The sequence below is a fragment of the Plasmodium chabaudi genome, assembly GCF_900002335.3.
Source record: "Plasmodium chabaudi chabaudi strain AS genome assembly, chromosome: 14".
NCBI classification, from domain to species: Eukaryota; Apicomplexa; class Aconoidasida; order Haemosporida; family Plasmodiidae; genus Plasmodium; species Plasmodium chabaudi.
In genome coordinates this window covers 813,664-831,509 of record NC_030114.2, presented here as the reverse complement: position 1 = coordinate 831,509, position 17,846 = coordinate 813,664, and the positions used below count along the sequence as shown (strand labels likewise).

At 22.7% G+C, this 17,846-nt stretch overlaps 4 protein-coding genes across 4 annotated transcripts; 3 read left to right on the top strand and 1 right to left on the bottom strand.

Annotated features, from left to right (window-relative positions):
- Nucleotides 1-452: 452 nt before the first annotated feature.
- PCHAS_1422300 (conserved Plasmodium protein, unknown function) lies at nucleotides 453-8,939 on the top strand (the record flags this gene model as incomplete). The annotated part of the gene is made up of 1 exon (XM_733654.2): nucleotides 453-8,939. One exon carries the CDS (start codon nucleotides 453-455, stop codon nucleotides 8,937-8,939), a length of 8,487 nt encoding a protein of 2,828 aa, XP_738747.2.
- Nucleotides 8,940-10,479: 1,540 nt separating this feature from the next.
- Nucleotides 10,480-11,535, top strand: PCHAS_1422200 (negative elongation factor A, putative; the record flags this gene model as incomplete). Its single annotated transcript, XM_016799631.1, has 2 exons — nucleotides 10,480-11,193; nucleotides 11,500-11,535. The coding sequence occupies 2 exons, from the start codon at nucleotides 10,480-10,482 to the stop codon at nucleotides 11,533-11,535; spliced, it is 750 nt and encodes a 249-aa protein (XP_016654896.1).
- Nucleotides 11,536-12,342: 807 nt separating this feature from the next.
- PCHAS_1422100 (conserved Plasmodium protein, unknown function) lies at nucleotides 12,343-13,919 on the top strand (the record flags this gene model as incomplete). The annotated part of the gene is made up of 9 exons (XM_016799630.1): nucleotides 12,343-12,425; nucleotides 12,646-12,700; nucleotides 12,805-12,834; nucleotides 12,910-12,954; nucleotides 13,057-13,129; nucleotides 13,255-13,292; nucleotides 13,412-13,457; nucleotides 13,568-13,692; nucleotides 13,788-13,919. The coding sequence occupies 9 exons, from the start codon at nucleotides 12,343-12,345 to the stop codon at nucleotides 13,917-13,919; spliced, it is 627 nt and encodes a 208-aa protein (XP_016654895.1).
- A 646-nt stretch (nucleotides 13,920-14,565) lies between these two features.
- On the bottom strand, nucleotides 14,566-17,404 carry PCHAS_1422000 (mitochondrial ribosomal protein S5 precursor, putative; the record flags this gene model as incomplete). The annotated part of the gene is made up of 2 exons (XM_016799629.1): nucleotides 14,566-15,251; nucleotides 15,493-17,404. The coding sequence occupies 2 exons, from the start codon at nucleotides 17,402-17,404 to the stop codon at nucleotides 14,566-14,568; spliced, it is 2,598 nt and encodes an 865-aa protein (XP_016654894.1).
- Between the last annotated feature and the right edge of the window lie 442 nt (nucleotides 17,405-17,846).

Here is a 17,846-nt window from a genome sequence, read left to right as displayed (position 1 = left end):
TGTTTTGATTCTTGCTTAATTTAATATTATTAAAAAACTTTAAAGTTGGTATATATTATGCATAAGCACTTGTGGAAGTAACTCATGCTAATATAGAACCTTTTTTTTATAATTATACATATTTTTATTATATTATGTAGAAATTATTAATTTGAGTTTTATTATATTTATAAATAATTTTTTTTAAGTTTTATTTTATTATTATTTTTATGAAATAATATAATTTTTGTAAAAAAGGGAAAACATGATATAGATTTTTATGTACATGAAAAATATCGATAAGTGGATTTACATGTAGAATTTTACAAAACAGTAAAATGCTTTGGAAAAAAAACAACTAAGGTTAAAAGGAGTCCAACAGTGTATAATAGGAGGGAAAAAATATATATTTGTATAAGTAACAAAATAGTGTATAGAAAAATTGTTTCAAATAAATTTTATTTATTCACTACATGTATTTATATATAGAAAGAACTAATTTAAGGAAAATTGAAGAGGGAAAAAATATGGATGTAGATAAAAACCCAAATAATGCATTTTCTTTATATAATAAAAACTTTGAAAATTTAAAAATAAATCAGAATAAAAAAAATAATTTAATTGTAAATATTCCAAATGCTAGTAATATTAATAATAATATAAATAATAAGTTAAGCAATAATAATAATTCCGAAATGATATACGGCACAAACTCCGATTTGTCGAATGCATACAATAATATAGAAATGATAAATAACAAGGAAGGAGAATTAAAATATAATAATAAATCATATGAAAATTTAAAATATAATAGAAATGATACTTTATATAATTATGTAAATCGGGAAATACCTATAGAAAATATAGATAGTTTAGAAAATTTACATATAACTAATGATATATATTTACATAAATATATGGATATAAAAGATACTAATATTTTGAGAAATTATAATAATTTATTATCCAAAGAATCCATAGAAAAATATAACGTAAATTATATTTTTGATAATAACACTGGGAATAGTAATAGTATTACCAACAGTAATAGTAGTAATAATAATTTAAATTTTAATGATGACAATAATAGTAGTGAAAGGAAAATAAATTATTATAGAGAAGAAAATTTTCCTAATATTCCCAAAAATATAATATATAGAGATATAAATAATGATTGCATGTTACATAGTGAAATAAATTATGAACAACTAAATAAATTGTGTTATGAAAATAACAGTATTAATATAGAAAATAATAATTCTATTAAAAATCCAGAAGGTAAGGATAATACCAATTTGCCGAATAGCTTAAATAGCATATTACCTGATATAAAACAAAAAAAAAACCTTGATTTTACGCATCCTTCTTATTATAATAATTTAAATGAAAACAAAGGCGAACATTTAAAGTATCCAAATATTGACTCGTACAATATTAAAGATATGCATGGTGATAAAATGAATGACTGTATTCTAAATGTAGACCATGCTAACGAGAATTTCAGCACTAATAATAATATAAAAAATAGTGATATCGAAGATTATGATGTTAATATGAAATTGGGAAGTGGTATTAATTATGAGGATACAATGGATATAGGAAACATAAATGGTATCACCGCAATAAATAACAACCATAGTGATAATAATAATGATAATAAGAGCGAAAACAACAAACTTAATGACGATAAAAATTTTCAGCATGACGCATTAAAACCAGATTATTTAAATTATTTGGAAAATAAGATAGATTTAAAAAATTTAAACACTGAAAATTATTTTAATATTGATTATTATAACCAAACAGGGTTATATAATAACTCTATTGAAAATATAGCACAAGACGAGTTTTCAGAGAAAATAAATAATATAACCCAACTTCATGATATAAATCATGCAAATAATGGAATGAGCTTAAACATTGGCAATTTAATTCATAATAATAATATTAATACTGATGAGGAAGGTAATGCCATAAAGAATGAGAATTATAATGATAAAATAAATATCCAAGAAAATTATAATAAATATGCAAATTATGTATATAAAACATGCTATAACTTAATAGAAAATAAAATATTAAACTCAGAGTTATATTATAGCAACCCCAATGATATAAAAAATAATTCGCTTATTACAAAAGATTCAAATATAAATGTAATACCCAACAATACGGACCAATTGAAGAATTTGAACGATATAAATAATAAATATTCTGAAAATGAAATAAATATGGGTAATAATAACTATAATAATGATGAAGATAATAGTACCATAAATCATAACAATAGCGATGGAAATAGTACTACTACTGTTGCTATTAGTAGTATAGGAGATAGTGATAATGCGAAGGAAAAAAATATGAATATAGAATATAGTAATTTAAATAATACTCATTATATAGAAGCTAATAACAATATGGCTGAATATGACCCTAATAATAAACTATACAACTTTTCACAATTTTATAAAAAAAATTATATATATAATGATGAAAAAGAAAATTCCATGAACATATATAATGCATTCCCAAATAATATAAGTAGTGATAGCAAAGATAGTATAAGTACTAAGTGTAACGATTTTAATAACATTTATTGTAACACCGACCTATCAAAAGATAGTAATGAAAAGTTCATTAAGCAGCTGTATGCGTTATCAGGAAATAAAAATTTATTACCAAATAATGATATTAAAGAAAATAGTAGCGAGCATATAGAAGGTAGCGAAATGAGAACAGATTGCATTTCCAAAAATGGAAGCACTGAAAATAAAGGTAATGATAGTGACAATAATAGTAACACATATGCTGATGAATATGACACAGAAATCGAAGAAATGATATTAAAAAAAAACGAATTTAAAAAGATGATATTAAATAATGAATCAGAATTTACAACTATAAATGAAGATGACGAATTATACAAAACTGTTCTATATTTTGAAAAAAAAAATAAAAAAATATTAAAAATGAGAAAAACATTAAGACGAAAAAGAAAGCTTAAAAAATTAGCAAATGCAGAAAATGATGATGATAATATTAATAGTTCAGCAAATACTATTCAAACAAATACCCAAAATGACGAAATTCCAAAACGAGCAAATAATTTAATGACTAAAAATGAAGAAGATATAGATAAGTCTATAAACGGAGTAGGAAAAAATATGGATATAAAACAAAAATATGCTAATAATATATCAGGGAATTATAAAAATGATGATAGTAATAATAATATGAATGATATTTCTAATAGTGGTATGTACCAATCATATATAATCAGAGCCGAGAAAAATAATACTGATTATATTATGCCTATAAATAATGAATATATTCCCAATGAAGCATTAAATGCTATAAACATGAATTACAACCAACATGAAAAAGGATGCGATTTTTCACATATTTCGAAAAATAATAATGGTAGTGACATGTTAAATTTACCCCTGAGCAATGTAGATGATAAAAATATAGCAAATGAAAACTTAAAAGAAGACTCGTTTTCGAATTTTAATATAAATAAAGACATAAGATTATCCACTTATGGAATAAAAAGAGAAAATACATTTTCTATTTCTGGCATGAATTTTCAAAATCATAGTAATGAAGTGGGGGATTGTACTAATCCAAATGGTTTTCACTTATCGAATCAATTAAACGGAATAGATAATCAAATGGTGAGAATAAAAAGTGAAGAAATATTGAAAAATGGAGAAATTGAAACTGCCGAATTAAATACAGGAAAAAAGAAACCCGGAAGAAGAAAGACAAGAGAGAAAAAGACAAAAGATAATAATGATAGCAACTTAATATATGATAACCAAGTTGGTAATAAGCAGGTTGATGTCGTAATAAATGGGGAATCAAACGAACCCAAAAATGGCCCAGTTAGAAAAAGGAGGACTCCTAAAAATAAGAATAAAAATAATATTATTTCAAACGAATTGGGTAATGATTCAATAGAAAACAATAGTTTAAATTTCGGAATCAATAATGAAATAAATTTGCAAGCAAATAATAATAACAATCAAGTAATTTTAAATACTGAATATAATAATAATATATTAAACAATCATATACATGTTAAGCATGAATTAACAAATGAGCATTTAAATGAAAATAATATAATTACCTGTTCAATGCTTGCATATAATGGTAATAATACAAATAGTTCGGAATTGGATCAGGGCCTATCAAATAATATTAATATGGCTAATATTGAGCCATATGGGAATAATATTCTAATAAGTGGTAATGTAAAAATAACATCAAAAAGGAAAAATAGTATAACTAAGCTTAATTCGACTAACCAAGGAACGGGTAATACAGCAAAAAGAACTACAAAAAGAGAGCCCAAAAATTCTCCAAAAAAAAATTCAATTAAGGATGCTAATATAACACAAGGAGATATGATGATGGCTAAAAAATGTCCTATTAAAATTGATGAAATAAAAACAGAAAATTTTACAAGTGAGGATGAATTAAAAAATCGAAATGATAATGATGAGAATGGTGATTTAATAACGAAAAAGGAAAAAAAAAAACGAAACGTAAATATATTTAAGATGAAAAAAGAGAAATCTGAAAAATCTGGAGAGAAAAAAGTAAAAATAAAAATGACCTTTGAGGAATATTATAAAAAATGTAAAGAAATATACAATAATATAGACACATTAGCAAAAATTGATGATGCTAATATTCCTTCTATTGAAGATGAAAACTTTATTGGCAATTTAACAGACCTTTTAGAAAAAAAAGAAAATTTAATATGCTCGAATTGCTTATATGCTTATAAAATACAAATAGCGCCAAAGAAAAACGAAAACAATGATGAAAATATTAACAAAATTTCGAGTAATATGAATGATTCTACTAATGATAATAAAATTATTGATGATGCTGTTAATAAAAATGATAAGATTGAAAATGCCGATAATAATGATGAAAAAGATAATAAAGCATTGAATGAATCCTCGAAGCATGTAAATTATATTGACATTAATACTTTTAATAAAATACTTGATAAAAATATGGCGCAAGAAAATGAATATAAGATAACTTTTTATTGTTTATGTGGCTACAGTAAATATATAAATGATGGTAGTGAATGGAAACAAGTAATAAATTGTTATTATGATGAAAAAAATGAACTAAAACCAAAAGCCCCTCATTTATTTTGTACGAAATGTAAAGAAATGTTAATAACTAATAGATTTCTTGATAAAGATAAAACAAAAATTATAATGGTTTGTGAATGTGGTAGTCGAAATTATGATAGAACAAATTCGTTTTGGTCAAGGCGAGGTAATATTAAACAAAGAAAAGCACCTCAAATTTTATGTGAAGAATGCAATTCTAAAATGTGGGTACATACATGGCTAGATGATATAGGATCAAAAGTAAAATTATTATGTAAATGTGGCTTTAAAAACTTTTTGAAAAAAAATAATAATTGGGTTAGAAGTCCAAGGTGGAAAAAACCAGTCCCATTAATAATATGTAATTCTTGCCAACAAAAAATGTACATGAGCCAATGGTTAAGTAATGATGGTACAAAAGTTAAAATGAAATGTGAATGCGGATGGAAAACATTAATAAAAGAAGGCAATACATGGGTTCGTAGTGAATGGTCTAAAAAATTGTTGTGCCTTAGATTAGTTAAAAACCCCGATTTATTACAAAAAAAATATCACGTTCATTCGAAAAAGAAAAATAAATCGCATGATGAGAATGAGTTATTATATTTCGATGAAAATAATAATGCAAAGGAGTGTAATAGTGAAATAAATCCTTCTTTAGATTGTGATCCAATGATAAAAAATAGCCAAGATGTGTTTGTAACTAATTTAAGCAATTGTATAAATGGTATCAATAACAATGATAAGAATAATAGTCCTATTTTAGACAACCATGCATTAAGTTATAGCCACAATGATATTATTAATATAAGAACCTCGGTGTCAATAATAGGTTCCGAAATAAGTAATAGCAGCAATATATTTCAACAAAATGGGCAATTTTTGAATAATGGAATCATAAATCATGGCATTGATATTATAAATAATGATTCAGGCTTTCAAGTTGAAATTAAAGAAAACCATAAACAAAAAAATATGACTCTAAATAATTCTTATGATAATATTATTCTAGAAAATGGTAAAAATAACAATAGTAGTAGCAATAATGATGGCGTATTTTTAGAGGCAAACCAAGATTATTATTTGAGCAATAATAAAGATGAAACTAATATAGTATTAAATAAATACAATACTACTGTAAACAATAGAAAAAAAAATATGACATTAAATGAAAATTGTAAAACCAATGAATCCAAAAAGACTAATAAAAGAAAAGCAAGTAATAATAATGACAATAATAAATATTGGAAAGATGAAAATCTTGATATGATAATATCAAATGATAATAATACTAAAAAAACCCAAGGAGCTTTATTGTATAAACAAAATTGCAAAAAGAAAAAAAATATGGGACCAAAAGGAAAAATTAATAATTCGGAAAACATTTTAATAGATTCTTCAGTTCCGTTGGATTCAGTTGGTTCGACTATAGTATCTAATTCAATAGTAAGAGAATGCTCAGTATTGATATATGATGAAAATGTATCAAATATACAAAGATACAAACCTCAGCAATCGAACAATAACGATATACTAAATAGAGGCATAACTGGTAATGATAATATAAATAATCGACAAGATATATTGAAGCAAAGAAATGACCATTCTTATGGGTTTTATAATATAGAAAACTCAATTGATGAAAATAGTTTGAATAATAATTTTAATAAAATATATTGTGATAATACTAATGTGAATACTATTAATAATAATGACGCCAAAGATAGTAATGATAACCATCTAAATAATGAGGAGAATAATAATAATAGCAATTCTAATACTAGTGGAAATAATAATGATACTAATGATAATAATAGTAATAAAAATGGTAGTAATAGTAATGCAAGTACTTGTTATTATGTTAACAATTATTATGACCATCAAAATTATGACAAATCTTATTTTAACCATCCATATGTTATTTCACATTTTAACGAAAATACATTTAATAATAATAATGACATAAATTCCAATAATACGCATGATGCATATAATAATATATTAAATACTACATTTAATCATGCAAATAATAATTTTGATATGAATTATAATGCAAATTTACCCACACATCATATTGATGATAAAAAATATCTTGGTATAGAAGCTAATGAAGGTTTAATATCAACAGAATTAGACTATGATAAAAAAAAATACTTGTTAGAGCATATAGAAAAATTAAATTATAATTTAAATGAAAATAATATAAGTAATTATCTCGAAAATAATTTAATTGAGAATGTTAATGATCAAAAAAATGACGATACAAATAAAAAGGAAAAAAAGAAAAAAAAAATAGATCCAAATGATATAAATGGAAATTATCAAAATGATGTAGCCCAAACAAATATGAACAAAAATGAACTATATAATGAAAGTGGTGGCATAATGAAATATGTAAAAAATATTGCAAATATTTTTTCCAGTAATAAAGATAAAAATGATACTAATGCTGATAACCAAAACAATAACACTACTAATAATAACAAGAAAAAAAATAAAGGTCGAAATGCTAATAAAAGAGAAAATCCCTCAAAAAATGAAAATAATGGAAATGCTGAAAATGATAAGACTTCAAGTAGCAGCATCGTAAATGAAAACTTATTAGTCGATAGTGAACCGTGTAAAGATGGAAACAATTATTTAAAAAAAAATAAAGTAGATCATAATAAGAATGATTTTAAAGATTATTTTCCATTTTCTTCTAGCCATAATGAAAATCCTCAATTTATAGAAAATGAATATTGCAACGAATCTACTAATATATACAATAGTATTTTAAATTTGCAAGCAATCAATGAAAAATTGAAAAATGAAAATTCTACCCCTTTTAAATCACAAATATCTGATGTTACACAAGAAAAAAATAATATGAACGAGATATTTTGTACTTATAATTTTAATTCTGATAGTGAGGAAAAACAATGTACCCATGAAATAAAATATAAAATAAATGATTTTTTAACTATATGTACAAATTGCCATGAATATATAAATAATAATATGGATTGCAATAAAATGATATCTAGTAATGTATTGCCTGAATCTTCTAACAATTCCATTTGTAAAATGAATATCCATGAAAATGATTCTGAATACAAGAGCATGAATAATTATGATCATTTAATTAAAAATAAAAAAAATATGAATAGTTACCATAATGAACATATTTATAACTCACTGAAAATGGATAATAACTATGCTATGAATTTTTTAGATCATCAAAATATATGTGATACTAATTATTTAGGAAATAATAATTGTAAAAATAGTAATAGAAATACCACTATTAGCAATAATAATAGGACTAGTAATAATAATACGGAAAATTGTATTAATAATGATAGTAAGAATACAAGCCAATGTTATAACACTCCTGAAAATGACGCCACAACACCAACTAATGGAAAATCCAATAATGATAATATTCATATTATTGAAAATGTAGATGAATTTAACCATTTATATAATCAATATTGTGATTACTATTTAAATAATAGTGCTATAGATGATAACCAAATTAAAAGCGACTATATAACTAATCTTTTTTTCCAATATCAAAATTCCTATGCTCAAAATAGTGATAAATGCATAAACAGCCACACACCTCAATTAGAATGTGATAAATTATATTTTAGTGAAGAAAATAAATACATAAGTGATTCAACACAATATATGAACGAGGACATAAATTCAAACGAAAAAATAGCATATGACGAAAAAAATTCTAATAACAATAATAGTGATGATAATTACCAAGATAATTACGAAAATTATATTGAAACAGAATGCAATACTAATGCGTGCTATAATATTATACATACATAGAAAAAAAAATAGACTGATATTGTTGCTATATTGGAATGAAAAACATATCTCTCAAAAATAGAATTATAAAATATAATAAAAATCGAGCAGCTATATATTCAATGAACATAAAATAAAAATGATGACACATCGGTATTCTCGGCACCTATTCAAAATAACATCATGAAATTATGGAAATAAAAGTAAAAATTTGAAAAATGTTATATTTTTTTTTAATGAATTATTACAAATGATTTATATGTTGTATTAGTTATATTATATACATGCGTAATTAATGTTAAACTTTATAGTTTATTAATTATTTTACTTTAAATTATTAAATATAAAATTATTTATGTTTTAAATTTATATTTTTATTTGTGTAAAATAATATGAAAATTATTAAAGTGGGGAAGCCTCGCCCTTTTTATATTTCGGTATTTTTTTTATTTTTTAATATTTCATTTATAACATTTTTATATAACATCACGTATAGCTCTTTTTAAATATTTGTTTTCTTAAAATATTAAAATGTAAATAAAAAAAACGACCATATGATTTTGGTTAATACAAATAGTATCAAATTTTTAAGTGATGAGCTTAGTACGGTGAAGCATGCACATGCATAGGTGTATAGCTTATATACAATTCAATAGCATAACCGAATATATAAATTAAAAAAACACTCGAATTAATAGTAAATTAGATATGTTTATAAAAAAAATAAATAGAATAATGGTACCATATACTATTTTATAAAATTGTGTATATGAGTATGGGAACATAATTATCACTATATAAGTAATCCATATATAAAAAGAATATTAGGTATATCCATTTACTTTAGACATATTTTATCAATAACAAATAATTTTAATATAAAAATGGTCTTTCAATAAAAAATATATATTTTGAATTAGAATTTTATTATGATAGCTATATTTGCTGGTTATTTGTAGGTATTGGCACTTCAAAACTTATTATGCAAATATGAGCTATTAAAAATTATAAAGTATGAAATAAATATCTATGAATGTTTATCACTACTATACATCTATTCTATTTTTTTAAGTAAAACCTTGCTAATTAATTTTTAAATTATTATATTTTTTTCATTAAAATGTTTATTTAAATAAAAATATATACATATAATATTATATGCATGTATAAAAAAATATAAAATGATAATAGTAATAACTATCACAGCAATAACATTTTAATAATATATGTTATTATGACATAAATGTTATAAATTAAAAAAATAAAATTCCAAAAAAATAATTTAAGCTGTAGTTTTTAATTATATTAAAACTTTAAAATGGTATAAGAAAAAATCTTAATTACAAATTTAGAACATAATAAAATTTATCATATATATACGATTATGGTTACTTGGGGATATTCTTTATAATCTTATAACAAGTTTACACATCAATTAAAAGGATTGGAAAAGTACATAATACGATTTGATTGCATTTGAATGCAATTCACACGTATATATAGTTATAATTTTATGTTATAAATGCATTTGTTTGGCATACCCTAAATTATCTATGGCTAGATGAAGGAAAGTGATATTCATAATTCTATGGAGGACGACCAAAAAGCTAATAAAGAAAATTGTGAAGATGAAAAAGAACAGAGCAAGGATATCGGATTTAACAATGATAGTATGGAGAACAAAGAAGAAACTAAAAGTAGAAAATCAAAAAATAGCCCTATAATAAATAAAGACGAAATTAATGAAATAAGTGAAAAATATATAAAATATTTAGAATGTATAAAAAATAATTGGTCTTCATCTCAAGCATCAAAATTGTTAAATGAAAAATTAATAAAATATATATCTGAGCGCTTTTTATATATGTCTAGTTCTCTAAAGGTTAGAGTATTAACAAGTTTTTTTTACTTAACTGATAAGTTACGAATTGAAACAAAAGAATATTTATTATTAATTACAGCAAATGGTGAAATTGATGGTAATGGATGGGTTAAAAAATTTAGCCGTATTTTAAAGCAATTCGTTAAAACTGGAATTATTGATATTAAGGATATAGATAGCCAAACAATGCACAGAATTTTAAATTATATTGACCAAGAAAGTAGTAGTAAAAAGGGGAAAAAATGCTATAACCACAATAAAAAAGAAATTGAATATATACATATGTGTGATCCGATAAATGAATTAAAAAATTTAGAAAATAAAAATATTATACATTTGGACGAATATAAAATGTTTACACCCTCCAAAAATTTTGATTGCCTTCTTTTATCGGTAATAATATAGAAAATAAATAAATTGTCACTAAGTATTTCATATTCATACACACATATATGATCCTATTCAAGGTTAATGGATATGAAAATATGATACTTTATGTATAATTTAAGCATATACCCAAAACAGTATATGTATGGGCATTCAAATCATATTTACTTATATTCCTTTACCAATGTTTTTACTTTTTCCACACCCCACACGGATAATAATATGTTTATTGGTCGGGAAAATAACAGTATTCCCCTTTTTCCATTTTATATATACACATTTATTTTCTTTGCTTTTTTCTTAATTTTATAGGTAATTAAAAAAGGGATTAATGAATTTAAAAAATAAGCATAATCCATATATAAATAGCTATTATTATAAATATCTACATTCAATTTTCCTTTCTTTTTTAATATATATTCATAAGAAAAATAGCTTTGTTTTTTCCAAAATTAATTTATTTATGCGATTATGCTTTTATACTTTTTTTTTGTATGGTCAATTCGAAATTATAATTATATGTATATTTTTAAACTTTTGTAAATTTATGAAAAATTTGATACTGTCATATTTTTTAAATCAATATACTCATTGCTTTAATTAAGATTTGCTTAATATTTATAAAATAAAAAAAATATCATGAAATATAATATAAAAATTGTATAATTATTTTTCTTATATAATTTCAAAAATATGGAAATGCATTTAAGCCATACTATGCACACAAAAATGCATATATATTGAAATAAAAATAAAACAAAAAATATAATAAATATTTAATATTAATATATATGAATAAACAAAAATTAATAGGAATTACCAAAAAATATATTGGGAGAATTGCCAAAATATATGATATTATAAATGATTGTTTTATGTATAATTTTTCACGAGTAAATATATATTAATATTATATATATAATATATATATTATAATTATGTATTCACATTGAACTTTGAAGTATTTAAATAATTAAACGTATATAAGTCCCATCTTTTCCTTTTCGTTGTCCTTTTTTGCTTTTTTTTTGATTTAATTTTTGTAAATGCATACTATTTTATAGTTTTTTAATTATGTTATTCTTAATAAAATAAAGAATATATTCCTGAATCTTTAGAAGCTTGTTTTTTTTTATTTTTATTAATTTCGTGAAAATGTTTAGAAACGTGTTTGTTCTTTTACTAGCGTTTTTTTGTTTCCTGAAGCATCTAATTCATTGTGATACGATAATAGTAGAGTAAGAATAATTCAAAATATATATTAATATTATTTCTTAAGAGTTAAAAGCCTTATGAATATATACTTTAACTTTTATTGCTACAAAATAATTGATTGTTGATTGTTATGTATATATTTTGTGAACAAATATACCCATTTGATGTCCTATATAAATAAGCGTGTAACTATATGCTAGGGTTTATTTACATATACAATTTGTTTCATTATTTTTTTAACAGTTCTAGTGATGCCATCGATGGCTTTAATAAAGAAACCGTTTTGAACCTTGATGATGTAAATACCAATACATAAACAACTTTTTATAAGGATTTTGTATAATCATATACATTAGACATGCACATACATATTTGTATATTTCCCCTTTTTTCTTATTTCAGAAAGTTTTTAACATATTTTTAGACAAGAATGTAAGGAATTAACCAATAGCCAATTATTGTTTTTTTTTTATCAACTCCTTCATCATATAATTATTGTTTATATAGGCCACAAGCAAAAATATAGTAAATAAATACCAAAGTGTTTTAAAAGTAATATATAAAATGAAAAAAATGTAAATTAATACCCTCATATGGCTAATGGTATATATGCATGCTCTTTTAAAACCATTATCAATGTTATTACATTTACAGAATAGCACTACCATAAATGAATCATGTGATTATGTTAAGGATTTAATAAAAGGACGAAATCTAAAATATTTTGGTATATTTAATATTTTATAAAAAGCAGTTCTAATAATAACAGAATAAATCATATATGTTTATACGCATTCTTGTATATACTTTTATCCTAAACATTATTAAATTATTATTATTATTATCATTCAGACGAATTAGAGACAACGAAATATGCAACCTCAGATGACGTAAGTTTATGATAAAATGCATTAATTAAACAAGTCAGATATATATAATGATTATAGTATTTATAAAATATTTAAGAAACATATATCATCGCCTTTTCAAATTTTTGATTTTTTTACAGATATATACGTTTTCTATCTACGTATATACAGCTACCAATGGCGAAGGTAAATAAAACAGAAAAACATGAATAATGTTTTAATTGTTTCTTTAATAGATAAATAATATAATATGGAATGTAAATTATTTGTGTAATATAAATTTTATTTCCTTATAGATATAAATCGAATTTACAAGAAACATCCTAATTATATATCATATTTAACGGCATGCAAAGAAGGTGACATTTTTGATAATCCCGACGATGCTAAAGAGAACAAAAACGTTTATCACACCAATCCGGTAAAAATAAAATACAAAACATAGCATCATTATAATGTGTATATATGTTTAATAATATATTCTATATACAAAATATTTTATGTTTTTTTTTGTAGACTATCTTATCTCAGGAAATGATAATTCTTTTAATGATTTTTTTCCTTTTTATTGGATTCTACGCTTTAGTAAATATTAGTACCCCGAGAATGTTCGAAGAAAGACAATTAATAATAAATAAAGAACATTAAAATATTTATTAAAATGGGAAAGAAATAAATACTTATAATAATAAAAGACTAAAGAATAATATAGCAATGAACGATCCCTGTTTTGTTGCCATTTGTTGTAATTTGCCTTTTGAATTAAGTATTGTAAAATATTATTATTATATTTTTGCATACTTTAAAATTGTTTTAATTTGTATTAATATTATGCATATACGAGAAAAAATAATAATCAGTGCAAATAAATTTATTTATATATATTCCGAAAAATATATATGCACATTTATTTATATGTATATATGAACAATTATCCATTATATTTTCTCTTTCCTTTTTTTTTTCGTTTATATACATTTTTCAAAAACTTTTATTATAAAAATTGCAATAATTAAAGCAAGTTATAATATAAACAAAAAGAGTTCAATAGGTATGTGTAACAAATATGCATAAGAGAAATAACACAAAAATAAATACCTATTGTAAAGAAATGTATAGGTTTTCATGATTACATTCTTAAAACATAAAAATTGGTTCATAAAAAAAGGATAATATAATAACCATTTATTTGGTTTTATACACCCAATGTGAATAATTTGGTGCTTCAATTTGTTAACTATTGTATAAACCAAATTGAAAAACAAAAGTAGATATGTAAAAATAAAAAAAATTCTTAGAATACATTGGTGTGGTAAATATTGTTATCAATATATTTTTTAAATTTTTGTGACTCAATGTGTTTTTGAATTGGAGTTTTCCAAGTATATGGAGTAAAATCTGGGTATACCTCTTCGGGAATTTTTGAAATATTCGATCTAAAATTTTTTCTACACACTGCACTTCTTTTTTTTTGAATTCTTTGTATTTTATATTTATATTCTTTTAATATATTTTTAAACCAATAATCTGGCCAATGGCTAGTGCAATAATGTGGTGCAAAATGGCAGACATATTTTTTTCCCGTCATTTTACATAATGTTTTAATAGATACAATTTTATCTAAGCATCTTTTTAATGCTTTTATTCTACTCATCCATTTATTGCTTCCACTAAAAGATATTTTTACATTATCTAATCCTAATATATATCCTAATGGTAAATATTTTCTGTTTATTTTTAACCCTTTTCCTAATGGTCTAGGTATTATTTTTACATGTGATGAATATTCTTGTCCACTCACTGGAAAATTCAAAATGCAATTTTTATAATTATAATCTATAAAATCTAGGTTATTAATTGAATTTAGTAAAGCGCTGTTTCGTGCTTCCTTAAGATTTTTTCCAAATCCTACTCCATAGCCATATACACCCTTTCCATTTCCTATGATTATGATTATTCTTATGTAATATACTCTTCCATCTAAAATTATAAAAAAACAAACAAAAAGGTGTAAATAATTATATGAACATATGCATGTTGATATATAGCTTTTAAAAACACAATGAGGATGTATCAAAAATAATATTAAAATGATATAATAATAATAGTGCCTTATTAAGGCGAAGTGCTTAAAATAATTCGAAATATGGACGAAAAAATAAGAAAATTGTTGTATATATATAGGTATGCAGATGATGCAATATAGATATAATATGGTTACCTTTTGTCATGCTCATCATTCTTTTAACTTCCAATATTGATGACCTCATTTCATTTAATTTTAACATGGGATCAATCGTATCTTTTTCTCTTATGTATTTGTTTGTATTGTGATCATAAATAGTATTCGGTATTTGCTTATATTTGTAGCTATAAGTATCTGTATTTTGATCAAATGAATAAGTAATCAAAGATCTGTTCATGTTATATTTTTTTTCCTTCTCTATAAATAGGTCAATATCCATTTCATTGTATGATCCATCATTTTTATCATCAGTTTTAATAATAGTTAAAGAAGATTGATCTGAATATATCATATTTTTTAATTCTTGATCAGATATATGTTTATTCTCTTGTATATTATTTATCCTTTCTTCAATAGAGTTTTTGGGTTTTTCATGAAAAAGATAGAATGGAGAAAATTCTTCATAAAAGCTAAAATCTGTAATATTTCTGCTAGCACATTTTAGCATTAGATAAGAGGTGTACTTATCATTTTCAACAATTTCAAGAAAATTTGAATTATTATTTCGTAAAAGATATTTTTCAAAATCCCTTACATCCATTTTTAACCAATTATCTAAACCGATTTTTTTTAAATTTAAAAACATCATATTTATTTGTTCTTCTAAATCACTATTTATTTTTTTTTCTAATAAAAATTCAATAATTGTCTTAAAATAATATGTTAACTTAGATGTAGAAAATTGTTTTTTTGTATCTACAACAGTATCATTATCTATTGATAAACTATCATATAAAAAATCATTTCCTAAATTATAATATTTTTCTTTATATAAAAATTCATTGTTTTTTTTTTCATTTATTAAAACTCTATTTATATGCCCTTTTAACCAATTCTTTAGATAATCGTCTTTAATATTACGAATATTTGATGGTAATTTATGTTTTATATCTTTATAAACATCTTCTATCCATCTGTCTACATCGTGTTCATTTTTTTCTAAACAAAAAAAATTACACAATGATTGCACAAATTTATATAATCTATCGTTTTCATTATTATCTGGGATTTTTATTTTATCTGATAAATCTCCAAATAAAAAAATTAAGTCATCACATATGTGGTTAGTTAATGATTCAATAGCCAAGCAAAAGCTAGCTGGATTAAATACAGGCAAATTCATTTTTGTTATGTTCATAAAGTTGTTTTCATCAAATGCTTGGTCATTTGATATATTATCATTTAAACTTACACCATTATTTATTATGGTACTATCAGTAGAATCGTTAGTGCCATCTTTTTTATGTTCCGAACTGCTGGATGCATCAGTATTGGGATTAATTTCAACTGCTTTTACATCTATAGTTTTTTCTTTAAGGTTTTTTTTGTTTTCTACACCATTATAATTGTCATTTATAATATTGTTTTTGGCAAATTCATAAATGTCATGATTTATTTTACTATCTATGTTCATAAAAACATCTTCATCAAAAATACTTGTTGTATCATTTAACTTCAATAGATTATATATTCGGATAGCCTGTTTATATTGAGATTCACCCATTTCTGCATTTTCTTCCTTATTTTGTTTATTTTTAGATAGGAGTCCCGAATTTTCCGAATCCCCATTATTATTAATACTGCTTTGATTATTATTATTTTTTTTTTTGATTTCTTGAATGATATTTTCATTTAATAAATACTCATCCCCATCAATTTCATCGTATATTAATTGTCTAAGGTAATCTATTTTTTTATTTTTCACGTTTCTATTTATAGTATTAATATCAATTTCATTGTTGTATATATTATCCAAATATTTATCTCTTACTTTTTCATTATATCGATTTTTAAGGGTCTTATTTAAATGACTATTGTGAATATATCGCGAATTCAATATTCGAATTTTATTACAAGCTTTTCTATTTCCAAATATATTCCTTAGCATTTTAATTGGCTTTTATGTGCAATATTACTCATTTTGTAATATTTGTGAAACAGGGGTTATATATCATTAATTTTATATTTCTATAAATGCATTTTCGCAACAGTATACCAAATCATGGGGAAACAAATGTGTCAAAAAGCTAGGCTAAAAAATATATGTGAAATATATTACGAAAGATTTTTAGAGAATTGAAAATTATATAAAAAAATCGACAATCATTTGCTGAAATTGTTCTAATGAATTCCAATAAAAAAATAAGGTTTATAAATGGTATGGGTGTTATAATTTTTGAAGAGGAAAAAAATAAAAAAGCATTTTCTTGATTTTTTTTTCTTATATATTATACATATATAGTATTTCAAAAATAATGTTAGAAAAATTATTTACCGAAATAGGAGCTTTTATAATTATATAGAATTATAATTTTGTAAATTTATAAAAA